This window comes from Amphiprion ocellaris, chromosome 11 (genome assembly GCF_022539595.1).
Source record: "Amphiprion ocellaris isolate individual 3 ecotype Okinawa chromosome 11, ASM2253959v1, whole genome shotgun sequence".
NCBI classification, from domain to species: Eukaryota; Metazoa; Chordata; class Actinopteri; family Pomacentridae; genus Amphiprion; species Amphiprion ocellaris.
The window spans coordinates 36,719,027-36,740,854 of NC_072776.1; the positions used below are offsets into that span (position 1 = coordinate 36,719,027).

Genomic DNA, 21,828 nt, shown 5'->3' on the forward strand with positions numbered 1-21,828 from the left:
CTTAACCATTGCACCACTACTTCCATGTTACATTCTTCATGAATATGGGTTGCTACAATTCAGCCAGTTGTATTGTCAGGTATGTTTCTGTATGGTGTTTCAAATTCGTGCTCCGTGTGCCCCCTTTTAACTTTGATCACCTGCCCCTCCAAAGGCCTCTGCACGGCCCTGCACAATACCAACAGTTTCTGGTGGATTCTATCAGAGGTTTGAGTTTGCTTTGTACTCTGTGTATAGACTAAAAGATTTCCATAAGTGAGTGTTTAGCCAACATATCAAAAATGAAATGTCTTGCTCCATACAACAGATACTGCTGAAGTTTTTGATGATGTTGGTTTAAACCTTCAGTACTGAGGTGTTTACATCTGCGTTCACAGAGCCTCCTGGACCGCCGACTCCTAAAGTGACGGACTGGACGAAGTCGATGGTGGAGCTGGAGTGGATCCCTCCTCAGATGGACGGAGGCTCAAAGGTCACGGGCTACATCGTGGAGTTCAAGGAGGTGAACAAGGAGGAAGAGGAGAAGAAGGCTCAGAGGAGGCTGCTGCTGAGTGATGCTGAGGAGGAGAAGGAGCCAGAGGCCGAGGAGAGCTGGGAGAAGGTAGCAAAAAGAAGCCAACAAAACTCAAAACAGTCTGGAGTTTCATGCCAACCATGTAAAACAAGTTTAAAGCAGAAAAACAAGGACTTTATTTTCACCATTTAACTGAATGTTGGCAGTGCATAATAGAAACTCTGTCAGAGAACAAGTCCTACATTCAGTTTTCTTTCTTAAAGGTGACAATTAAAAATATATATTTTTTAAAATACGGGGTTGATCAGCGGAATTTGTAAACTTAGCAGAACAGTTAAAATCTAAACCTTGTCCTGTTGGGTGGTTTGTGGAAACATGAAGAACATCCTCAGAGTTTGTGTCTCTTGTCTTTCTGTAGGCAAAGGACAGTGAGATTAGAGGAACTAAGTTCGTGGTGGACGGTCTGAAGGAAGGCGGTCTTTACCGCTTCAGAGTCCGAGCCGTGAACGCCGCCGGCGTGGGAGACCCAGGACTCGTGTCCGAACTGATTGAGGTCAAAGATCGAACAAGTAAGATTCAGATTTGGTTTAAACGTCTGTCGGAGCAGCAGGAAGGCTGCTGTTATTCATGAAAATGTTTTACTGACAACAAACCGTCTCCACCAGTTCCTCCTGAGATGGACCTGGATGCCTCAGTGAAGGAGAAGATCGTGGTCCACGCCGGCGCCACCATCCGCATCATCGCCTACGTGTCTGGTAAACCCGCCCCACAAATCACCTGGTGCCGCGACGATGCTGAGGTACCCAAAGAGGCTGTGGTGGAGAAAACGGGCATCTCCAACTCTTTGGTCATCAAGAACTGCAGACGCCAACACCAGGGCATCTACACACTGAGTGCCAAGAATGAGGGTGGAGAGAGGAAGAAGGCAGTCATCGTGGAGGTCCTGGGTGAGTCTCGAAACCACAGTCACAACATCTGTAATGAAATGAATCCACTCTGACCACCTGTCCTTCCATCATCCGCCAGACGTCCCTGGACCCATCGGTCTTCCCTTCGCCGGAGAGAATCTGACCAACGACTCCTGCAAGCTGACTTGGTACTCCCCAGAGGATGACGGCGGTTCGGCCATCACCAACTACATCATTGAGAAAAGGGAGTCGGATCGTATGGGCTGGACCTCGGTGTCCTACACGGTGACGAGGAACAACGCTGTGGTGCAGGGACTTCTGGATGGAAAGGGCTACTTCTTCAGAATCGCAGCCGAGAACATCATCGGCATGGGACCATTCATTGAGACCGACAAGATGGTTCTCATCAAAGACCCGATCTGTGAGTCCGACTAAGCAGAACTTAAACCAGTTAGTAGCAGTTGGTATCAACCAGCTGTGGAGAAGTTTCATTACTGCTTCCATCTGGATTCCTCACATCTCCAGGAAATCCAGAGATTCTGTTTTTTTAACTGAGACATCTCACTGAGGCAGAAAAAATGTTGGACACGAAATGTTTAGTCTTAACATTTCTGAATTTCATATTTACAACCGTCAGACGTGAATCTATACTAAAGCTCTTTAGAAGCAGCTGATTGGATCTAATTTTCGTCTTCGTCCTTTTTTTTAATTTTTAAGTTATTTTTTTGGCCTTTTATTCGAAAGGTGCAATGAGAGAGAGAGACAGGAAACAGAGGAGAAGAGTTGGGGGAAGACATGCAGCAAAGGGCCGCGAGCGGGAATCGAACCCGGGCCGCTGCGTCGGGGACCAGCCCCTGTACATGCGTCGCCCGCTTAACCCGTTGAGCTATACGGGTGCCCTTTTTGGCATAATAACATTATAATAACATAACATAATAACAAGACAGAAATGCTGAAATTTAACTGATGCAAATTCTACCTAAACATCTGACACTGCTTTCTGAGGTTCGAAGTTCATTCTCTTCCATGTAGGATGGAGTCTAATTTACCCAGTTAAACACAGAATCTATTTATTCAAAGATCTCTGGATATATTAGAATAAACTGGAGCAAAAACAATGGAAAAGGTTTTTGTTGTAAGAATTCATTGAGACTTTTAAAACAAACTGCAGGAAATGTTGAGTGTCTGAATCTGTTTTAATCAGGTTCATTTTTTTCAACCCCTAAATTCCTTTTCGCCGAACATTTTGATGATGTTTGCAGGTTTTTATTTGTATTTGGGGAACACTTTACATTTGATACAAATTATTATTAAAACAGCAACAAGAGTAAAATCAAAGGTGCGGTTCTTGATAAAATTTAAATGTGTCACAACAAACCATTTCAGGTGAAGCACTGACTACAGAGACTTCAGACATCAGGAACATGTTTAGTCCAGACCACAGTAAGGATCAAGAGCTGGCTGGCCAGTGGCTCAGTGGTTAGCATCGTCGCCTCACAGTTAGCATTCAGGCCTCATTATTCTCTGTGTTTTGCTGTTTGCTACTTTCTAGGAAATGACCTTAAATCTGTTGAAGCCCTAAAATAAAATTTGTTTTCTATGTTCAGTCTTTGAAATGTGGATTGAGATGTAGCCTGAATGAGGATTAGTGTCTTTAATCTGACAGGGCGGTGATCTGATTGTATCTTTACGTCTCCTGCAGCCGTCCCCGAGCGTCCAGAAGATCTCATCATCACCGCCATTACCAAGGACTCTATCTCTGTCGCCTGGAGGCCGCCCAAGTATGACGGCGGCGCCGAGGTGACCAGGTATGTCCTGGAGTCTCGGATGGTTGGTCGCGACAGCTTCGTACCAGTGGGCGGTGAGGACAAGCTGATGAGCAGACAGTTCACCCTGACCGGGCTGAAGGACGGCTCCAGTCACGAGTTTAGAGTCTCAGCTGTCAACCAGGTGGGACAAGGCAAACCGTCCTTCGCCACCAAACCGGTGCAGTGTAAAGATGAGCTGGGTGAGTGACGCACAGCAACCGGAGTGATCATGAGCTCGCCGACATCTCAGTGAATTGCTTGTTTGGTCTGTCCACTGGTTATTGCTGCTCTACTCACTATAACAGATAACTTACAGCCTGTTGCTCCTGCTGGTATCTGTTTTAATTTCAGGTATTCAGTTCTATGTCACATTAAAAAGGTTCAGTTTAAGTTTTTACTACATCAGGACAGATCCCTTCCAGTAGCTGTGCATTATCTTAATGAATTTTAGTCATTTATGTTCTCAGACATTTCAGTCTAGAGCTCGACAAGTGAGAATCAGAGCAGAGTATGAAGATGTTTCCCTTTCTTCCCTTCAGAACCACCCACTCTGGACCTGGACTTCAGGGACAAGATGATGGTCAAGGTGGGCGACGCTTGCATGCTGTCGGGACGCTTCAGCGGCAAACCAGCACCAGCCATCGCCTGGATGAAGAACGGCGAGGAGCTGAAGGCGGACGAGGAGATCGGCCTCCACAGCACCGCCCGCCACCTCAGCCTGAACATCAGCAAAGCCAAGAGGGAGCACAGCGGCTGCTACAGTGTCAGCGTGGAGAACGCTGCCGGCGCTAGAAGTGGAATCTGCAACATCGTCGTAGTCGGTGAGTGAATGAAGGGTTCTAACACTAGAGTGTGCGTAACTACTGGTGCCATTTAAAATGTTAATCTAATTAATTAGAAGCTTTCTAATAGGATTGCTGGTACGTTTCTACAGGATCCGCCAGTTTCTTGCATCCCATTTATTGTCTATGTGAAACGCACCATGTTGCATGCTGGTTGCATAACGGTGCGTCACCCCGGAGCTCATTTGCATAAAGTGGTTTATTTTATGTTAATGAGGCATGGGAAGCGGAGATCCAACGTATCACTAAACTTTTGTTAAACATCTAAACCACCCGTCAAACTAAAGCCAGGACAGAGTCAGCAGATTATTTCTCTCATGCTTTCAGAAATACTTTTTGCTGAACTGTTTTCATAATGAAAGAGAAAGCTTGAACCGCTATGTCGGTCCGACGTAGCGGACATTAGCTCTGGTGCTAACAGCAATATGTTTTACATTGAGGTGATCAGAAAACAACCAGGCTTTTTTCCAAGCTGCCATCAGGGAGATTTTAAAAGAAAACTTTCCTCCCAACGAGCTCAATGCGTCTCATCTTCTTTCACTGTTCACCAAACTTTCTGACGTCACTCAGTGCGTCCTGTGGATCTTCTTCTGGAAAACAGACATTAGGTCCATTCGCGCCACCTACTGGGCTGGAGTGTTCATCAATGTTACCGGTGGGACAGAAATTAGGGAACTGAGAAAGGGGCGATTATTTTTTTTAACATGTTATTTTTTCTGTAATTGATTTACATTAACACGGTAAAGTCCCAGCCCTAATAATTACATTATTGTTGATGCAGTTCAGAGTCTGACCTGTAGGGGTCCTCATTCAGTCAGAAACCAACACACAGTTCCAGTTTTAGAATGTACAGTGACAGTGTGAATTATTCCTCCTGTCAGACCGTCCTCAGCCACCAGAGGGCCCTGTGGTCTTCGACGAGGTATACAGAAACTACATGGTGATCTCCTGGAACCCTCCTCTAGACGACGGTGGCTGTGCCGTCTCCAACTACATCATCGAGAAGAGAGACACCAACAGAGACCTGTGGATGCCTGTCACCTCGTCCTGCACCAGGACCACCTGCAGGGTGAGAGGATGAAAACGTCCTTCATATCAGCAAACCGTCAAAAATCCTTTAATTAAAGCATTCTTAGTTTGATTTGCTTCCAGATAAAACAGCGATGTCAAAGATACGAGGCGTTTACACACATTTACAGACACATCGACTCCTAAAAACCACTCCCATTTTTATAAATGATGATTAGAAATGGATTAAATGATTAAAGAAATGCTAAAAATGACAAAATCTAACTATAAACATATTTGCTGAGATAATTTCCTAGATGCTGAATTAAAGTGTGAAACAAACAGCAGCTTTTATTTTGGTTATTTTAGGACAAACTCCTCTGAATGATTCCAGCTTTTCTAATAAATCATTATTGGTTGGAACCTTTTTTAATAATCAGTTTATTTTAAAACTGGCTGAAACTCTTAGTGTTTAATGAACAAAAGCAGGTGCACATGAATCAAACCCAGACTTACAGGAAGATGTGAGATCATTTGCTGTTTGTTGCTTCAGGTGCCGAAGTTGATCGAAGGCCGCGAGTACATCATCCGGATCATGGCTCAGAACATCTACGGCATCAGCGACCCGCTGCTGTCTGCAGAGACGAAGGCCAGAGACATCTTCAGTAAGTCCTGATCGTTACAGAGAACATCCTCCGAGGTATTGTTGAAGCAGCATCTTATCATCTTTGCTTCCATCGTAGAGGTGCCCGAGGCTCCCAAACAGCCCACAGTGAAGGAGGTTTACCACGACTCCGCCCTGATCAGCTGGGAGCCACCGGCCGACGGAGGAAAACCAATCACCGGCTACATCGTGGAGAGGAAGGAGACCATGGCCAACAGGTAGACAACACTCAGCAGGAGGAGCTACCTTAGTCTGGAGGTGATGGACATGTAAATATGATATAATATAACATAAACACAGGAGGGACCAGCCTAAATATGAATCACAAGGAAACTTCATTTACTTTTAGTCTTATGACCCCACCAGCAGGTTTGAAGGATTTCATCTTTTAAAAAACTGTTTTGTATCAGTTAGAAACTGTAGAAACAGAAAGGATCATGAGATCTTAACTTTTGCTATGAAAGAAATGGTTTATCTAGAAAATTAATCTAAGCTTGAAAATGTGATATTTCAACAAAGCCACTTTATTTTACATATTTCATTTTAGAATTCTCACAAATTACAGCATTTCCAGCAGAATCATTAAAATAAATGCAGCAGAAACATAGAACAGAGGACCAGGTAGTTGGAGATCCATCCAGCATGGAGAAACATCTACGGATGATGAGCAGAGTAGAGAGAAAACATAGAGATAGAAAAACATCTACAGGATGAGGAGATAACATTAGATCAAGTATCTATCTATCTATCTATCCATCTGTCTGTCTGTCCGTCCGTCCGTCCGTCCGTCCATCTATCTATCTATCTATCTATCTATCTATCTATCTATAGTCTATCTATCTATCTATCTATCTATCTATCTATCTATCTATAGTCTATCTATCTATCTATCTATCTATCTATCTATAGTCTATCTATCTATATATAGTCTATCTATCTATCTATCTATCATCTATCTATCTATCTATCTATCTATCTATCTATAGTCTATCTATCTATATATAGTCTATCTATCTATCTATCTATCTATCATCTATCTATCTATCGATCTATCTATCTACCTATAGTCTATCTATATATAGTCTATCTATCTATCTATCTATCTATCTATAGTCTATCTATCTATCTATAGTCTATCTATCTATCTATCTATCTATCTGTCTGTCTATCTATCTATCTATCTATCTATCTATCTATCTATCTGTCTATAGTCTATCTATCTATCTATAGTCTATCTATCTATCTATCTATAGTCTATCTATCTATCTATCTATCTATCTATCTATCTATCTATCTATCTATCTACCTATAGTCTATCTATATATAGTCTATCTATCTATCTGTCTATCTGTCTATCTATCTATCTATCTATCTATCTATCTATCTATCTATCTATCTATCTATCTATCTACCTATAGTCTTTCTATATATAGTCTATCTATCTATCTATATTGTCTATCTATATATAGTCTATCTATCTATCTATCTATAGTCTATCTATCTATCTATCTATCTATCTATCTATCTATCTATCTATCTATCTATCTATCTATCTATAGTCTATCTATAGTCTATCTATCTATCTATCTATCTATCTATCTATCTATCTATCTATCTATCTATCTATCTATCTATCTATCTATCTATCTACCTATCTATCTATCTATCTATCTATCTACCTATAGTCTATCTATGTCTGTCTGTCTGTCTGTCTGTCTCTCTATCTATCTATCTATCTATCTATAGTCTATCTATCTATCTATCTATCTATCTATCTATCTATCTATCTATCTATCTATCTATCTATCTATAATCTATCTATCTATCTATTTATCTATCTATCTATCTATCTATCTGTAGTCTGTCTATCTATCTGTCTATCTATCTGTCTATCTATCTATCTATCTATCTATCTATCTATAATCTATCTATCTATCTATCTATCTGTCTATAGTCTATCTATCTATCTACCTATAGTCCATCTATATATAGTCTATCTATCTATCTATCTATCTATCTATCTATCTATAGTCTATCTGTCTGTCTGTCTGTCTGTCTGTCTGTCTGTCTGTCTATCTATCTATCTATCTATCTATCTATCTATCTATCTATCTATCTATAGTCTATCTATCTATATATAGTCTATCTATCTATCTATCTATCTATCTATCTATCTATCATCTATCAATGTATCTATCTATCTATCTATCTATCTATCTATCTATCTATCTATCTATCTATCTATCTATCTATCTATAATCTATCTATCTATATATAGTCTATCTATCTATCTATCTATGGTCTATCTATCTATCTATCTATCTATCTATCTATCTATCTATCTATCTATCTATCTATCTATCTATCTATCTATCTATCTATCTATCTATAGTCTATCTATCTACCTATAGTCTATCTATATATAGTCTATCTTTCTATCTATCTATCTATCTATCTATCTGTCTGTCTGTCTGTCTGTCTGTCTGTCTGTCTGTCTGTCTGTCTGTCTGTCTGTCTGTCTATCTACCTATAGTCTATCTATATATAGTCTATCTATCTATCTATCTATCTATCTATCTATCTATCTATCTATCTATCTATCTATCTGTTGTCTATCTATCTATATATAGTCTATCTATCTATCTATCTATAGTCTATCTATCTATTTATCTATCTATCTATCTATCTATCTATCTATCTATCTATCTATCTATCTATCTATCTATCTATCTATCTACCTATAGTCTATATATAGTCTATCTATCTGTCTGTCTGTCTGTCTCTCTATATATCTATCTATCTTTCTATCTATCTATCTATAGTCTATCTATATATATATAGTCTATCTATCTATCTATCTATCTATCTATCTATCTATCTATCTATCTATCTATCTACCTATAGTCTATCTATATATAGTCTATCTTTCTATCTATCTATCTATCTATCTATCTATCTATCTATCTGTCTGTCTGTCTGTCTGTCTGTCTGTCTGTCTGTCTATCTACCTATAGTCTATCTATATATAGTCTATCTATCTATCTATCTATCTATCTATCTATCTATCTATCTATCTATCTATCTATCTATCTATCTATCTATCTGTTGTCTATCTATCTATATATAGTCTATCTATCTATCTATCTATAGTCTATCTATCTATCTATCTATCTATCTATCTATCTATCTATCTATCTATCTATCTATCTATCTATCTACCTATAGTCTATATATAGTCTATCTATCTGTCTGTCTGTCTGTCTCTCTATATATCTATCTATCTTTCTATCTATCTATCTATAGTCTATCTATATATATATAGTCTATCTATCTATCTATCTATCTATCTATCTATCTATCTATCTATCTATCTATCTATCTATCTATCTATCTACCTATAGTCTATCTATATATTGTCTATCTATCTATATATAGTCTATCTATGTATCTATCTATCTATCTATAGTCTATCTATCTATCTATCTATCTTTCTATCTATCTATCTATCTATAGTCTATCTATCTATCTATCTATCTATCTATCTATCTATCTATCTACCTATCTATCTATCTATCTACCTATAGTCTATATATAGTCTATCTGTCTGTCTGTCTGTCTGTCTGTCTGTCTGTCTGTCTCTCTATCTATCTATCTATCTATCTATCTATCTATCTATCTATCTATCTATCTATCTATAGTCTATCTATCTATCTATAGTCTATCTATCTATATATAGTCTATCTATCTATCTATCTATCTATCTATAATCTATCTGTCTGTCTGTCTGTCTGTCTGTCTGTCTGTCTGTCTGTCTGTCTATCTATCTATCTATCTATCTATCTATCTATCTATCTATCTATCTAATTATATGGGAGAGTCCACAGCCAAAGAATCAAAGAATTATCACATCAGTATGGGTTACCTAAATTGTCACAGGTGTGATTTCTCATTGACTTTTGTCTTTGAGACCCTTAAAATATGAAACAGCAAAGCGGCAAGGTTCAATATGAAGATGTTCCTCAGTGACCAGTAGAGGATCTGGTGTGTTTCAGATGGGTTCGCTGCAACACAGAGAGAATCCATCCGAAGGTGGAGTACTGGGTGACGGAGCTTCTGAAAGGCTGCGAGTACGAGTTCAGAGTCAGCGCTGAAAACGAGGTGGGAGCCGGAGACCCGAGCCCACCTTCCAAACCGGTCTTTGCCAAAGATCCAATTGGTAAGTTCACTCATTAAGCTGCACTTTATGTTAATGCTGGTGAAGTCTAAACTCACTGTTCTTTCTGCAGTGAAACCTGGTCCACCTGTGAAACTTGGGGCCATCGACTTCACCAAGGAGTCAGTGACTCTGTCCTGGGAGCCGCCCACTGACACCGGCAGAGGAAAGATCTTTGGATATCTGCTGGAGTTCCAGAAGGCTGGAGAGGAGGAATGGCACAAGGTGAACTATAATTTACAATAAATAGATTAGAATGGCATTTAATTTGTGCAACTTCGCAGTGCTTCCTCTTACTGCTGTGCCACTGCTGTCAACAGGTGAACCAGACTCCAGACTCCTGCCAGGAGACCAAGTTTAAGGTGATCAACCTAGAAGATGGAGCTCTGTATCGCTTCAGAGTCATGGCTGTCAACGCTGCCGGAGAGTCCGACCCAGCCAATGTCAAGGAGCCAATCAGAGTGCAAGACAGACTTGGTGAGTTTTCCTTCATAACGGTTTGTATCCGTTCAGTGAAAGTATTGAATAGATTTCTTATTGGACTGATGAAGTGCATGTTTCCAGTACAGATCACATTTTATCACCTAGGCCTATTTGAAACCCTGATATAAGAACTGCTATGTTCATGTTCTGTCGTTCATGGTCTCTTTCTACATCTTTGTGACCCCTCAGAGCCTCCAGAGCTGATCCTGGATGCTGGAATGACCCGAGAGGTGAAGGCCATGGCTGGCACTCACATCACTCTCATGGCCGCCATCAAAGGCGTCCCGTTCCCTACCATGACCTGGAAGAAGAACGAGGCAGAGGTTCCTACCAGGGCTGATATCGAGACCAACCAGGCAGGCACCAAGCTGGAGATGAGGTTCTGTAACCGCGGTGACTGTGGAGACTACACTCTGACTGTGGAGAACCCTGCTGGATCCAAGACGGTCACCTGTACCGTGCTGGTCCTTGGTAAGTGCTGCGTTTGTTGTGGTTTCATTGGATGCAGCACAGAGGAAACACAAACATGTTCTCAAATTCCATTTTCTACAAACGCTCAACCATTCTTTTATGCTTTCTTTAGACAAACCTGGTCCCATCCAGCACCTCCGTGTGTCTGATGTCAGAAGTGACTCGGCGTACCTGTCCTGGAAGGACCCAGAGGACAACGGCGGTGCTCGCATTACTAACTTTGTGGTAGAGAAGAAAGACACAGCGTCCACCCAGTGGGTCCCAGTCTGCTCTACATCCAAGAAACGCAGCATGATGCTGAAACACCTGATGGAGGGCACGTCCTACATGTTCAGAGTCGCTGCTGAAAACCAGTATGGTCGCAGCGAATACGTTGAGACGCCAAAGGCCATCAAGGCAATGAACCCACTCTGTGAGTAACAACACAGCAAATATTTAACCAGCAGATTAGAAAACAAATGCAAAGAAAATACAGTTATTACTAAAGATGAACCTTTTTAGATGCAGAGGGTGCAGCAAGAGAAAAGCATGTTTTAGTATGCAGAAAGTATGAGAGAGATTTTTTTTCCACTGCAGGAACTCAGGCAGCCCCAAGGTGGCCAATCAAAGTAGTCACTAGATGTAACTCCAGTTCTATGTAAGGAACAGAACAATGAATATTTATTATTTATTCTGTGAGGAGCATTTTACAGTGTTGATGTTAGAGATAGACTACTAGTGGATGAGGACATCATGATGAAAGAAAAATTGGTGCACGTTGTCCTCTCTGAGTTTAACCAATCAGTGTAGAGGAGTACCAGTCCTGAAGAAGGAACTTTGTTCTACCCTGAAAATTGTCCTGAAAGAGGTTCTGCAGGGACGGTTGCTGTGGTTGAAACACAAACGTTCTTTAGGTTGTTAAAAAAAAAGAGGAAAACAACTTATTTATAAATAATCAAAAAATTGTCTCAACAGAATTTAACACACAGTTCCCTAAGAGTCTAAGTAGATAGTGTCTATTTTGTAAATGTTCAAACTATTTCAGTCCTTAATGTCTCCATGTTTTCTACTCTATTCTATCCCTCCAGTCCCACCTGGTCCTCCCAAAGACCTGCACCACGTTGATGTTGACAAGACTGAGGTGTGGTTGGAATGGAACTGGCCCGATCGCAATGGAGGTAGTGAGATCACCGGCTTCCTGGTGGAGTATCAGGAAGAGGGCGAGAAGGCGTGGGATGAGTGGAAGACTGTCAGCATCCCTGAGAGTCACGTGACTGGCCTGGAGGAGGGAAAGACCTACCGCTTCAGAGTGAGGGCTGAGAATGCCATCGGCCTGAGCAGACCTGACACCACTGTGCCTATCCTCTGCCAGGAGAAACTGGGTAGGATGCAGGACTAAACCCCAACATGGATCACTTATAATACATTTATTGTGGATGTTTTTAGTTCTTGTTCCAAGTCAGACATTCATCAGTACGTCTTGCATTTTCATCCATCCATCCATCCATCCATTATCTATACACCGCTTAATCCTCACTAGGGTCGCGGGGGGGGGGGGCTGGAGCCTATCCCAGCTGACTCGGGCGAAGGCAGGGGACACCCTAGACAGGTCGCCAGTCTGTCGCAGGGCCACATACAAAGACAAACAAGCACTCTCACATTCACACCTACGGGCAATTTAGAGTAATCAATTAACCTCAGCATATTTTTGGACTGTGGGAGGAAGCCGGAGTACCCGGAGAGAACCCACGCATGCACAGGGAGAACATGCAAACTCCATGCAGAAAGATCCCGGGAAAGCCGGGACGCACACCAGGGACCTTCTTGCTGCAAGGCGAAAGTGCTAACCACTACGCCACTGTGCAGCCCCCTTGCATTTTCACTTTTGTTGAAAATTTTTCTCTTTTTATCATCCCTGAAAGTAATGTGTCTTGAACTGGCACTTGGATTCATGGATCCACCTAATCCTGAATCAGTACGGTGTTTATTAGCATAATGACTGTAATATTTTGGGGTAACCTCACCTTTCTGTATGTCCACAGTGCCTCCAATTGTCGAGGTGGATGCTAAGCTAATCGAAGGTATCATTGTGAAGGCCGGCACCACCATCAGGCTGCCAGCTATCATGAGAGGAATCCCTGTCCCTACTGCTAAGTGGTCCATTGAAGGAGAGGAGATCACCAGCGAGGGCAACATTAAGATTGACACAGACAATTTCTCCACTGTGCTCAGCATCAATGAGTGCACAAGAAACCACACCGGCACCTACCTGCTCACCGTATCCAACCCAGCAGGAACCAAGACTGTGGCCTTAAACGTCACTGTCCTAGATGTTCCTGCTGCTCCTATTGGACCCGCCAATATCCTGGAGGTTACTCCGGACTCCATGCTGATCGAATGGCGTCCTCCCAAGGATGACGGTGGCAGCCCTATCACCAACTACATAGTGGAGAAGAGAGAGTCCAATAAGGAGACCTGGGGAGGTGTGAGCTCTGGCAGCCTGGCCACCACACTCCAGATCAATCGCCTGCAGAAGGGAGTGGAGTATGTGGTTCGTATTCGTGCTGCCAACAAGATGGGTGTTGGTGCTGCTCTGGAGAGCAAGCCCACTGTTGCTGAGCACTCCTTCATGCCACCCAGTCCTCCTGGTAAGCCACAGCCCTCCGATATCTCAGAGGATGCCGTTACTATCGGCTGGACCATGCCCTTAGCTGATGGTGGCAGCCAGATCACCGGCTACCTCATTGAGCGCAGACACAAGGGAGGAAAGTGGATCCGAGTCAACAAGACACCCTGCAAGGACCTGAGGTACAGAGTCCTGGGTCTCTTTGAGGGCAGTGAGTACGAGTTCAGAGTGTTTGCTGAGAACATCGCTGGCTACAGCGGCCCCTCTCCCACTTCTGATCCCTGCAAGCCCTGCAGGCCCATCACTGTCCCGAGTCTGCCCATCAACCCCAAAGCTAAAGATTACAGTAAGACCACTGCTGATCTGGTGTGGACCAAGCCCAACAAGGATGGAGGTAGCCCCATTCTGGGGTACACTGTGGAAATGAAGAAAGCCGATACTGAAGAATGGAAAAAAGTAAACCTGGATGACTTCATCAAGCAATGTGCCTACAGGGTGAAGGGTCTGGAGGAGGGCGTGACCTACAGATTCAGAGTCAGTGCCTCTAACATGATTGGAGATGGAGAGTCCAGAGAAATCCCAGAGTCCATCACTGCTCAGGATATACTTATCCCTCCAGAGATCGAGATGGATGCCACCTGCCGTGAACGTGTCACCGTGCGTGTCGGACACAACATCAACATCATTGGCTACATCAAAGCTCGCCCTGACCCTGAGGTGCTGTGGTCAAAGGAGGAGACAGTTCTAGAGAACAGCAAACGTGTCACCATCATTCAGAATTTCCCTGTCGTCCACCTGAGGATCAAGGAAGCCACCAGAGCCGACCATGGTAAATACATCCTGAAGGCTTCAAATGAGGGCGGCGAGGCTTCTTGTGCCATCACAGTCAACGTGCTGGATAGACCCAGCCACTGCCAGAACCTGCACATGACCTATGCCACCAAGGACTCATGCATGATCAACTGGGAGGCCCCTAAGGACAATGGAGGCTCTGAGATCACCAACTACATTGTGGAGTGCCGTGAGCCCAGCATTAGCATGTGGTCCATGATCTCCTCCAACTGCACCAATCGCAAGATCAAAGCCAAGCTGATGGAAGGCCACGAGTACCTGTTCCGTGTCTGTGCCGTGAACAAGATGGGACCGGGACCCTCTGTGGAGACCAAGACCCCTCTGCTGGCCATTGATCCCATTGAGAAGCCTGGTGAGCCCGAGAACTTCAGAGCCACTGACATAGGTAAGAACTATGTCAATCTGAGATGGAGAAAGCCAGACTATGATGGTGGCAGCCCCAACCTCTCCTACAACGTGGAGTGCAAGGCCAAAGATGCAGAAGAATGGGAGAAACTCAACACCAGCACTCTCACAGACACCTTTTTCCTTGCTGACAAGTGTGTGGAAAACCAGACATACACTTTCAGGTAGGTTACTGCCTCCTTACATTTCAACAATGGAGTGTACAGAAATGTTAATCTAATGTAGTTTACTTCTGAATGGCAATATAACAATCATTTATAGGACATTTTCAATATCGAAGTTACAAATTGCAACTTGGGAGAGAGCAAAATATAATGGAAAAGTTAGGAAATCATCATTAGATTACTGTCAAACCAGACACTGAGATTATTTGCAGCAGGCTTTACATGCTGCAAAAAGACAGTGCTTCTTTTTGTTTGTTATCCAGAGTGCAGACTGTCAATGAAGGAGGTGAGAGTGCCTGGGTGAAACTTGCTGACATTCTGGTGAGGGAGGAGGTCCAGAAGCCTGTCATTGACCTGAAGTTGGCTGGAACAATGACAGTGAAGGCTGGTGAGTCTGTAAGGATGGAGGCTGGCTTGAGAGGAAAGCCCCAACCTGAGGTCAAATGGACCAAAGACAAGGCTATTGGAGACAACCCCAGAATCAGCTACGAAACCGGCCCAGACTACTCCAAGTTCCTCCTGACGAAGTCCAGACGCACTGACACCGGAAAGTACATCATTACTGCCACCAACGCGGCTGGAAGCTTCACAGCATACGCCAATGTTAATGTCCTGGACGTCCCCGGCCCAGTAAGGAACCTGAGGATCACTGGCATCGGAGCCGACAAATGCAGAGTAGTGTGGGATGGTCCAGAGGATGATGGAGGATGTGAGGTGGACAGCTACATCCTGGAGAAATGTGAGACCAGGAGGATGGTGTGGTCCACATATTCAGCCTCTGTGGTCACACCATACTGCAATGTCATTCGTCTGGTGGAAGGCAACGAGTACATCTTCAGGGTGAGAGCGGAGAACAAGATGGGAACAGGCCCACCCATGGAGAGCAAGCCTGTAACTGTCAAGACTCAGTTCAACAAACCTGGGCCTCCTGATGCCCCCGAGGTCACCAAGGTGAGTAAAAAAAAAATCTCCTGTTTCGTAGATTTTCCTAGAATTGCCTCCCATCTACCCTGATACCAGAATCAGTATGACCTAGATGTAAAGTTTGGGTTTTTTCACACTGTGAAAATTGTGTGCTGCAGATGAGTAAGGATGAGATGACGGTGGTCTGGGCACCTCCTGAGAACGATGGAGGAAAGTCCATCACTGGCTACATCCTGGAGAGGAAAGAGAAGAGGGCAGTACGCTGGGTGCCCTGCACCAAGAGCCCCATCTCTGAGAGACGCATGAAAGTAACCAACCTGATTCCAAACCACGAGTACCAGTTCAGGGTGAAAGCTGAGAATGAGGTTGGCCTGGGAGAGCCCAGCAAACCCTGCAGACCTGTTGCAGCCAAAGATCCTATCGGTGAGTTTACAGCTACTGTTCATTTTATGTCTCAGGAAATAGATTTATGAGTAAATTATTTCCAGATCTTTGTTGTGTCCAGAGAAGATGTAATTTCCAGGAAGCCTAAAGCTTGTTTTATACTCCTGCAGTGAATCTACACCATTGCAAACACTTCTATCTGTGTGCTAGTGTGTTTCTTGCTCAGACATTAGGTTTCTGTGCCTTTGCATTAAATTTGTTTGTGTTTCAGTTCCATCCATCATTCAGTCCATTTTCTTCTGTTTAACCCTTTAAGTGCCAAAGTTGCAAAATTGCGACAAGCAACGTTGCTGAATTTAACAAGCTATAGCTGCAAATATGTTGCCTCATGTAGTTACTACTTTACACCAGTAGATGGCGGACATCTGGAACTTCAATCTGAGCAACATTTGTGGGCGTGTTTTCATTCAAAGCTTTGGAGTTTATAGAGTTTGAAACCACCCCCCATTCGAGGAGATGAGGAAGTAGCGGCTGTAGTAGGAGCGAAACAGAGCGAATTTCAGCGAGAGAAAGCTCACAATGCTGAGAGGTCTGTTCCCCGTTGACGAAGTACTTCGTCAAGTAATGGCTGACTAAGATTCTGAAGAGGGATATTCACCCTCTGATGAAGATGTTCAGTTTGCCAGTGAGACAGAAAGTGACGCTGCGTCTGTGCGTAACAGCAGCGAGTCTGTGCACCCTGACAGTCCACAAGCAGCACATAATGGTGCCGATGCTTTGCTTGACCGTGTCCGGGGTGACAGGAGGGGACGTGGTGGGCGTAGCAGGGGTGGCAGGAGGGGACGTGGTGGGTGTAGCGGGGGTGGAAGGAGGGGACGTGGTGGGTGTAGTGGGGGTGGCAGGAGGGGACGTGGTGTGTAGCGAGGGTGGCAGGACAGGATGTGGTGGGTGTAGCAGGGGTGGTCAAAGCACCGCTAATGGTGAGTGATGTAGCGGGGATGCAAAAACCGCGGAAATAGCGGTAGAAGCCGTGGGAAAAAATGCACTGCTAATAGCGGTGGAGGCCGCAGTGGCGTTCACGGCCCCACCGTAAATGACGATGATGATGGCTGGGTTTAATTGAGAGATGAGGAACAGTATCACAAGTGGATCAGACATTTAGATGAGCCTGTTGGGTATCGTGGAGACAGGAATCGGACAAATTCTGAGCCAAGCAATGCCATCTTGATCGATAAACATCTTTAAAAGTCATGTAATCCATATGGTCGCCACCTGGTGATGTCATAATATGCAAATTAGATGAGTGAATTTACTCCCATCACAAACTTTGGATCATACTGATGATTGTTCTCATTTACAGTATGCCTTTATCTGTAATCATTTTCAAGTTACAACCTCTTGAAAAAGTGATATCAAAACTGAATATTTTATTGAAAAAACTGTGGTGCCTAAAGGGTTAAGTCATGTTCTTGTGGCATCAGACATCCCTCTCCCAGCAACCTTTTCAGCTCCCTCCGGGGATCCCAGTCCTTTTGTAGGCCAGATAAGATACACTATATTGCCAAAAGTATTCGCTCACCTATCCAAATAATCCGAATCAGGTGTTCCAATCACTTCCATGGCCACAAGTGTATAAAATCAAGCACCTAGGCATGCAGACTGCTTTTACAAACATTTCTGAAAGAATGGGTCGCTCTCAGGAGCTCAGTGAATTCCAGCGTGGAACTGTGATAGGATGCCACCTGTCCAACAAATCCAGTCGTGACATTTCCTTGCTCCTAAATATTCCACAGTCAACTGTCAGCTGTATTATAAGAAAGTGGAAGTGTGTGGGAACCACAGCAACTCTGCCACCAAGTGGTAGGCCACGTAAACTGATGGAGTGGGGTCAGCAGATGTTGAGGCGCATAGTGCGAAGAGGTCGCCAACTTTCTGCAGAGTGAATGGCTACAGACCTTCAAACTTCATGTGGCCTTCAGATTAGCTCAAGAACAGTGCTTCAGCAGAGAGCTTCATGGAATGGGTTTCCATGGCCCAGCAGCTGCATCCAAGCCATACATCACCAAGTACAATGCAAAGCGTGGGATGCAGTGGTGTAAAGCAGCCACCACTGGACTCTAGAGCAGTGGAGACGCCTTCTCTGGAGTGACCAATCGCGCTTCTCCATCTGGCAATCTGATGGACCAGTCTGGGTTTGGCGGTTGCCAGGAGAACCATACTTGTTGGACTGCATTGTGCCAAGTGTAAAGTTTGGTGGAGAGGGGATTATGGTGTGGGGTTGTTTTTCAGGAGCTGGGCTTGGACCCTTAGTTCCAGTGAAAGGAACTCTGAATGCTTCAGCATACCAAGATATTTTGGACAATTCCATGCTCCCAACTTTGTGGGAACAGTTTGGAGCTGGCCCCTTCCTCTTCCAACATGACTGTGCACCAGTGCACAAAGCAAGGTTCATAAAGACATGGATGACAGAGTCTGGTGTGGATGAACTTGACTGGCCTGCACAGAGTCCTGACCTCAACCCGATAGAACACCTTTGGGATGAATTAGAGCGGAGACTGAGAGCCAGGCCTTCTCGTCTTGTGGGTCAATTAACATCTGCAGTGGACTATATAAGGGCTGAAGTTAGTGAGCAACAGTCAGCCTGTGTTTACTTAAATATTAAATAAAGTGTGTAGTGGATACTCAGTGATGCAGCAGGTGGATGGTGGATGGTCTGGATCCAGGGTAGACTAGGTCTGACAAGCGTCTCTCATGTCTTCCGGTGTCTCAGTGTTTTTATGAACTCTGTTTCACTATCTCCTCCTGCAGAGCCACCTGGTCCTCCTGCAGGCCTGAAGGTGGCTGATAGCACCAAGACTTCCATCACCCTCTCCTGGTCCAAACCTGTGTATGACGGCGGCGCCCCCATCATCGGCTACAGCCTCGACTTGAGGCTGAAGAGTGAGGCAGACCCTGAGAAGCTGACAGAGGGCTGGAAGAGAATTGACACTCACGGCCCACTGGTGCTCACAGAGTTCACCATCAACCAGCTGGACGAAAAACAGGAGTACGATTTTAAGGTGTCTGCCCGGAACCAGGTCGGCTGGGGACGGCACGCCTACCTGAAGGAGGCAGTATCGCCCAAGGAGATCCTAGGTAAGAATGAGCAGTCACCACAGCCACCATTTTTGTATCACACAGCAATGTAAATGTAAATGATGTCAACCTAAATACATTTCCATGGCAACAGAGGCTCCAGAGATCGACCTGGATGCCAGTCTGAGGAAGGGCCTGGCTGTCAGGGCCGGATGTCCAATCAGGCTTTTCGCTGTGATTAGAGGAAGACCCGCCCCTAAGGTCACCTGGAAGCGCTTGGGTGTGGACAACGTGGTCCGCCGAGGTCATGTGGACCAGGTTGACTCAATGTCCTTCCTTGTCATCCCGGAGAGCACCAGAGAGGATTCTGGGAAATATTCACTGACTTTGTCCAACTCAGCTGGAGAGAAAGCTGTGTTTGTGCGGGTCAAAGTGCTTGGTGAGAAATATAATTTTCTGTTCTGAAAAAGTTCCACATTGTTTCTCTAAAGAGGGACATGTCTAAATGATTTTGAAATTTTCCTCAGACACTCCTGGTCCCGTCGGTGGCCTGGACGCAACTGATGTCACCAAAACCATGGCTCAGCTCTCCTGGTTGCCACCAGAAAATGATGGAGGCAGCCCCATCCTCAACTACATTGTGGAGAAACGGGAGGTAGACAGGAAGACATGGACCAAGTGCACAGAGGATCTGAAGAAGACCAGCTTCAAGGTGACCAACATGACACCTGGCATTGAGTACTACTTCAGAGTCATGGCCTGCAACAAGTACGGCATTGGAGTTCCTCAGGACTCACCCAGGTCCTACTTGGCTGTTGATCCCATCAGTGAGTGTCACCACAGACTGACTCTCATGTTCCCCTGCATCTGATATCTGCTCTGTGTTGTTTGTTCTTCCTAACCCCTGCTCTGTGTTGCATCCAGGTGAGCCTGACCCTCCGAAGAAGATGGACGTGTTGGAGATCACCAAGAACAGCGCCACACTGGGCTGGCTGAAGCCGCTCAGAGACGGAGGAGCCAAAATCAATGGCTACGTGGTGGATTACCAGGAGGAGGGAGCTCCTGAGGACAAGTGGACACCATACTCTGTGGTCAAAGACCTGACCATAGTGGTGGTTGGCCTGAAGGAGGGAAAGAAATATAAGTTCAGAGTAGCAGCCAGGAACTCAGTGGGAGTGAGCTTGGCCCGAGAAGCAGAGGGAGTGTTTGAAGTCAAAGATCAGCTCAGTAAGTAGCAGCCTGACCTACCAAAGCTGACACTAACTAAAATATTCGTCCGTGAAGCCATGAAAATGTAATATTGTCTTCCTTCTATCAGTGGCTCCAAAGATCATTATGTCTGACATCGTGACGGTCAGAGCTGGATCCAAGATGGTGATTGAGGCCATTGTGGCAGGTAAACCTGCTCCCTTCTGTAAGTGGAAGCAGGGCAACGAGGACGTCCTGACCTCTGATCGTTTATCCGTCGTAAAGACGCTGACAACGTGCACACTTATTATAAAAAATGTGACAAGAATGGACAGTGGCTACTACAGCCTGTCGGCCGAGAACAGCACTGCCAAGATCAACCAGATCCTGAGAGTCATCGTCATGGGTTAGTTAGAACATCACGTATTGTTACAGCTTCTGAGTCTTGAAAACATACAATGACAGACAATAGATCATCAATCAGGTGTGTACATCTATCTTTTCCATCCTTGATGAGTCTGTTTTGTCTCACAGACCTCCCTGGACCCCCAGAGGCTCCTCTGGAGATCACTGAACTGGACATCGATGCTTGCACTCTGCTCTGGAACTCCCCACAGGAGGATGGTGGCAGCAACATCACCAACTACATTGTGGAGAAGTGCGATGTCAGCCAGGGCGACTGGGTCACCGTGTCCACATCCTGCACCAAGACCAGTTTCAGAATGACAAAACTGACACCTGGCAAAGAGTATGGCTTCAGAGTCCGTGCTGAGAACAGGTTTGGCATCTCACAGCCCATTTACTCTGAGAAGATGATCGCCAGACATCCATTCGGTGAGTTTGTGCATTTCAAAATGCATTGCTAATACTGAAACATCAGCAATGAAACTGAACGTTAATGGGTTTTTTTTGTTTTGTTTATGTTTTTAAAGATCCTCCGAGTGAGCCCAGAAACCTGCAGATTAACAAGATCAACAAGGACTTTGTCATCCTGTCGTGGGAGCGTCCCAGCAGTGACGGTGGCAGCCCCATCACAGGATACTGCATTGAAAAGAAGGAGAGAAACAGCCTTCTATGGGTGAAGGCCAATGAGTCTGTGGTCAAAGCCACCCAGTACACCTGCACAGGCCTGATCGAAGGCCTGGAGTACACCTTCAGGCTGTCAGCACTCAACATGGCTGGGCAAGGCAAACCCTGCAAGCAGACAGACTTCATCACTGCCAGAACTGCTGTCGGTACGAAAAATACATTACATTCTCATGTCTCTTTTTTATTAACCTTCGGAGATTTAGAGAAGGTTAAAGACAAATAAGAAATTAT

At 44.5% G+C, this 21,828-nt stretch overlaps 1 protein-coding gene across 2 annotated transcripts in view; it reads left to right on the top strand.

The window, feature by feature from the left end:
• The window catches only part of ttn.2 (titin, tandem duplicate 2), a 257,670-nt gene that overhangs the window by 163,910 nt on the left and 71,932 nt on the right, over positions 1-21,828 (top strand). For both annotated transcript variants that reach the window (XM_055015033.1, XM_055015034.1), the window contains 25 exons: positions 378-601; positions 933-1,083; positions 1,180-1,461; positions 1,541-1,843; positions 3,125-3,430; positions 3,770-4,051; positions 4,954-5,141; positions 5,634-5,745; positions 5,824-5,962; positions 9,797-9,960; positions 10,031-10,182; positions 10,278-10,434; positions 10,630-10,911; positions 11,024-11,323; positions 11,979-12,272; positions 12,933-14,937; positions 15,201-15,888; positions 16,020-16,284; positions 19,054-19,380; positions 19,475-19,759; positions 19,848-20,147; positions 20,245-20,547; positions 20,639-20,914; positions 21,043-21,342; positions 21,441-21,743. In XM_055015033.1, the coding sequence (XP_054871008.1) occupies positions 378-601; positions 933-1,083; positions 1,180-1,461; positions 1,541-1,843; positions 3,125-3,430; positions 3,770-4,051; positions 4,954-5,141; positions 5,634-5,745; positions 5,824-5,962; positions 9,797-9,960; positions 10,031-10,182; positions 10,278-10,434; positions 10,630-10,911; positions 11,024-11,323; positions 11,979-12,272; positions 12,933-14,937; positions 15,201-15,888; positions 16,020-16,284; positions 19,054-19,380; positions 19,475-19,759; positions 19,848-20,147; positions 20,245-20,547; positions 20,639-20,914; positions 21,043-21,342; positions 21,441-21,743 (8,388 nt within the window). The remainder of the gene's footprint in view (positions 1-377; positions 602-932; positions 1,084-1,179; positions 1,462-1,540; positions 1,844-3,124; positions 3,431-3,769; positions 4,052-4,953; positions 5,142-5,633; positions 5,746-5,823; positions 5,963-9,796; positions 9,961-10,030; positions 10,183-10,277; positions 10,435-10,629; positions 10,912-11,023; positions 11,324-11,978; positions 12,273-12,932; positions 14,938-15,200; positions 15,889-16,019; positions 16,285-19,053; positions 19,381-19,474; positions 19,760-19,847; positions 20,148-20,244; positions 20,548-20,638; positions 20,915-21,042; positions 21,343-21,440; positions 21,744-21,828) is intronic.